Raw genomic sequence first — 3,941 nt, 5'->3', positions numbered from 1 at the left:
AATAATTTGACAAGAAGAAATTTACATCCAACATTAAAATTTGGCTTAATTGAACTTCGAAACCCAATAACCGTAAGTCGAAGAAGCGTGCCTGTATGTCTGCCAACAGATGAAAATACATTCGACGATGACTCAAACTGTTTTCTACTGCTCCTAAAAGATTCATCACCACCATTATCTACTGAATACATCAGCTTAAGTCTTTATAATACAACTATGTGCAGACGAGAAATTGGTGAACAAATTATTTTTTCTGATCGACACATCTGCGCTCTTGTTAATGACGATAAAGATATAGATCCTTTAGAACCCGGTGTAAGAGTTAAATTTTCATATTTATGATACCGTTGGGATAATGATTTTCCCTTTTCAGAACCCGAAAATCATGTTGGAAGGTGGCCCGTTATTGTGCTATGATAATAATCGGTTGTATCAACTGGGAATATATGATTGGACGAAAGTGTTCGTAAGAGATCCATACCTGGAGCCTATTTTAATTTTCAGTAAACTCAAAGCTATCCACCAAATTATAGAGAATTTTCAATCAAATCCCACACTCACTTGGCCTGGTATGATAAATTATTCCAACTAAATCTTTCCATTCTCTTTGAAAATGTAAATTCAATTTCGCGAGATACGGCGAAAGCTTTTTACAAGCTTCACTTGAAAATCACAATAAACAATATTCAGTGTGATCATTCTATACGTTTCACTCATATTTATACTACAAATGCAATTTGTATTTAAATAAAACTAATAAAATCTCAAATGAAATATAATTCACTTCACCCAACCAAACACATTTTCGTTTATAAACAAACTATGACGACGAATTTCATATTTGATCATTTTCAAAATATACATTAACAGAAACAGTAGAATTCACATAATATATGTACTGCTGCATTTTTTGAATATTCACTTCTTGTTATATGCGCAAAGTAAACACAGTCCATAATTTTATTGCAGCAATGTGCAACAATCAACCAATCATAAATTGGAATAAAGGTTCTTCATGAAAAAACATAAATTAGGCTAGCTGAACCATAATCAGTCCGTTTATGCGCCAACAATAATATTGTTTATTGGAATATGTATTAGTTTCACAAAAAAGCCGATAAATCCCATAATTGCAAAACCAACTGCTGTCGCCATTGCAATTTTCTGATATTCTACAAGAAATGAAATCAAATTTGAAGTCGCAAACAAACATTCAATAAAGTAAACCAAACTATTCTTCAGCCCACAACATAAAAGTATACATTAATCATTTAAAATAAATAATTATTTATTTTACATACGAATAAAAACAGACAATCGAGATATCGATACACTATCGCACTCTAAGTATTATACTAATTTACTGAGTAATCAACAGAAGAAGAATATAAGAATTTTTTTACCTTTTCGATCCGGCTTCGTACAACGTTTAACCAATCGTATAGAGTCCTTCATGAATTGCCTTGCTGGTTCAACCACTGCCAAAACTTGATCCATTTTGAAACTGCTCAGCCAAATATAGTCGTAACGAACCGCTGGCAGAATGAGACTTACACAATGACACGACGTACTACGTTGATGAATTACTGTAAATACATATCATGATGTGCAAGTACAAATTGGAGAAAATCACATTGTAAAATGGTTGGCGAACAAAACTTTCTTTTCATAAAAGTAAAAAGTAGTTTTTTGTCAGCACATGACTGATTTATTTAATAACTTTTTATTTAAGAAATCCTGATCTGATAATGACGACAAGTTTTTAATTATTTTAATTAATAAATAATGACAACTGAACAAACTGTTGACAAATTAAAAATAACTAAACAAACAGTATATAAAAATTTCTGTTTGATGAAACATGATCATTAATTAAGTGATCAGAACAAAAAAGTGAACTACAAAATTAATTTGATAATAAGCAAGTACTATAATCTTGATGTTTGTTTGTTGGCAGCCCAATGTTCAGTGAAACTACAATGATTTATTTCAAGCATTTCAGCAATTATTTGAAAAAATTGCGTGACACTGGAAAACGCTGCAAATTTGTCGTTTCTTTCCTAAGAAAAATGCAAACTTTTGTTACCTAGGTCACGAGAGTCGTTGACATGCAATAAATGCATCACTCATAAAGTACCAGCAGATGACGATAAATGATAAAATATGAAAGAAAACAGTTTAAAAGTCAATTATGGTTTTTGCCAACTTTTCCTTTTCCACTGCCCTTCACTGCTACTGAAGTAAAAATAAAGTCTGCAAAAATTTAAAAATACATTTGACGCAATGCCTACTGAAATGTAAATGAAAAGCAAGAAAACTATGAAAAAAAACTAATTAATAAACTACATTATTTTTTTGCATTTCAATTAATACGGGAGAAATTGATCAGCAACACATCAAGGATGCTTAAATTGATAGTTCAAAATTAATAAATTTCACACAAACTGGACCACGTAACTCAGCTTCATAGGGTTTGCGGGGCAAAGCAGCTTTTAACCGTGTCAACGTGGCGGATACAGTTTCCAATATTCCAAGACGACATATTTGATCGTTGGCCTGATTTGTTCGTTCGCAACTTCAGAAGAAGAAGAAGAATACGATTGTCATTGTTTCGTGCTTGCAAAGCCTGACCGAGAATCAATGAAACGCATAACACTTCCACGCTGACGTTCGATATTGGAAGTCTCGTGTGAAGAGTTTGTCTTTCAAGCAAGAAAAAATGCACTTAAAATTGCGCAACAATTGCATCAACTCGTCATCCTATGCTGTTCAGAATTATTCATCGACAATTCTTTCCCAACAACTGCTTCATCACCATCTATGAAATACAGTTTCATCTTCGCTACCTTTATTCTCACACTGTCTGCACCTGGCACCGGTAAGCAGAGCTGTTTGTATAATTTTCATTCCAAGCTGAACAAGCACAATCAAACAAACTACATCCTTTTCTCAGTCACATATTCAGAATTGAATTGAAAATAAAATTAAAATTCGCCTAATTCCCATCAGTTTCACTTTCAGCATTTGCCAAACAATGCTGGGATGGCGCAATGCCAATAATGCACTGTGTGGTAGACCAGTGTCCAGGCGGATTCTACTGTGACGATGGATTCTGCTGCAGAGAACGGGTGGCCAACTTATCCGTAGAATTAAATCTGGTTGACAAATCAAACATAACTCGCCAAACAAAGCGTCGACCACAAAAAATTCCTGAATCGTTCAAAGAAGGGACATGCCCACAGATTGACGCATTTCCACAATTGCCAGGTTTGATTGTCTGTGAAAATGACTTTGACTGCGCAGGGCCGTGGAAATGCTGCTCGACAAGAATAGGCAATTTCTGTTTTGATGTACATGAATCTGCTGAAGTGGACAAACGTGAAACAATTCAAACGAGCAAGTCGCTAGATGATGAACTTCCCGTTGTTGGACGTGTTCCATGTTCCATCGACGAAGACTGCATCCCCCCAAGCCGTTGTCGGCCCACTCGAGTCGGCAGGAGGTGCGTTTCAGCAGAACGTATGTTACATACGTATATATTTGTTATTTGTTGAATCAATACTTTCATTTATTAAAAGAAAAAAGATAACTACAAATTGCATGCTAATTTTAAGGTAGCGATTATGAAGATGCATGCCCAAAACATGAAGAGTTTGTAAAATGTGCGTCACCTTGTCAAACTGGATGCATCCAAAGAGTCCTTGACAATATTTGTGAAGAAACGTTTTGCCGACCAGGATGTATTTGTCAAAGCGGATATATACGAATGTATCACAATGAATGGAGGTCAAAATGTGTACGTGTTGCGTATTGTACGGAAAAAAGAAAAAATTACGGTGAGTACATACTTACTTTACAAAATATAAAAATTTCATATATAAGTTAATTTTTATACAGAGAAAAAACAAACAGTAGGTGAAATCGATAATACTTTCATCACT

The 3,941-nt window shown here is 34.3% G+C and overlaps 4 protein-coding genes across 4 annotated transcripts; 2 read left to right on the top strand and 2 right to left on the bottom strand.

The window, feature by feature from the left end:
• Tsp_12726 (putative tryptase gamma) lies at positions 1-747 on the top strand (the record flags this gene model as incomplete). Its single annotated transcript, XM_003366286.1, has 3 exons — positions 1-315; positions 374-466; positions 691-747. Coding segments are annotated over 3 exons (465 nt in total), but the record flags the coding sequence as incomplete, so codon positions are not given.
• A 312-nt stretch (positions 748-1,059) lies between these two features.
• Tsp_12725 (transport protein SSS1) lies at positions 1,060-1,497 on the bottom strand. The gene is made up of 2 exons (XM_003366285.1): positions 1,404-1,497; positions 1,060-1,172 (listed from the first exon to the last, which is right to left on the bottom strand). The coding sequence occupies exons 1-2, from the start codon at positions 1,495-1,497 to the stop codon at positions 1,060-1,062; spliced, it is 207 nt and encodes a 68-aa protein (XP_003366333.1).
• Positions 1,498-2,189: 692 nt separating this feature from the next.
• Tsp_12724 (conserved hypothetical protein) lies at positions 2,190-2,907 on the bottom strand. Its single transcript, XM_003366284.1, has 5 exons — positions 2,830-2,907; positions 2,632-2,702; positions 2,446-2,575; positions 2,274-2,287; positions 2,190-2,253 (listed from the first exon to the last, which is right to left on the bottom strand). Exons 1-5 carry the CDS (start codon positions 2,905-2,907, stop codon positions 2,190-2,192), a joined length of 357 nt encoding a protein of 118 aa, XP_003366332.1.
• A 152-nt stretch (positions 2,908-3,059) lies between these two features.
• Tsp_12723 (putative trypsin Inhibitor like cysteine rich domain protein) lies at positions 3,060-3,836 on the top strand (the record flags this gene model as incomplete). Its single annotated transcript, XM_003366283.1, has 2 exons — positions 3,060-3,519; positions 3,615-3,836. Coding segments are annotated over exons 1-2 (682 nt in total), but the record flags the coding sequence as incomplete, so codon positions are not given.
• Positions 3,837-3,941: the final 105 nt, after the last annotated feature.

This window comes from Trichinella spiralis (assembly GCF_000181795.1).
Source record: "Trichinella spiralis strain ISS 195 chromosome Unknown Scfld6235, whole genome shotgun sequence".
Classification (NCBI taxonomy): domain Eukaryota; kingdom Metazoa; phylum Nematoda; class Enoplea; order Trichinellida; family Trichinellidae; genus Trichinella; species Trichinella spiralis.
This window is presented reverse-complemented; position numbering and strand designations above follow the sequence as displayed.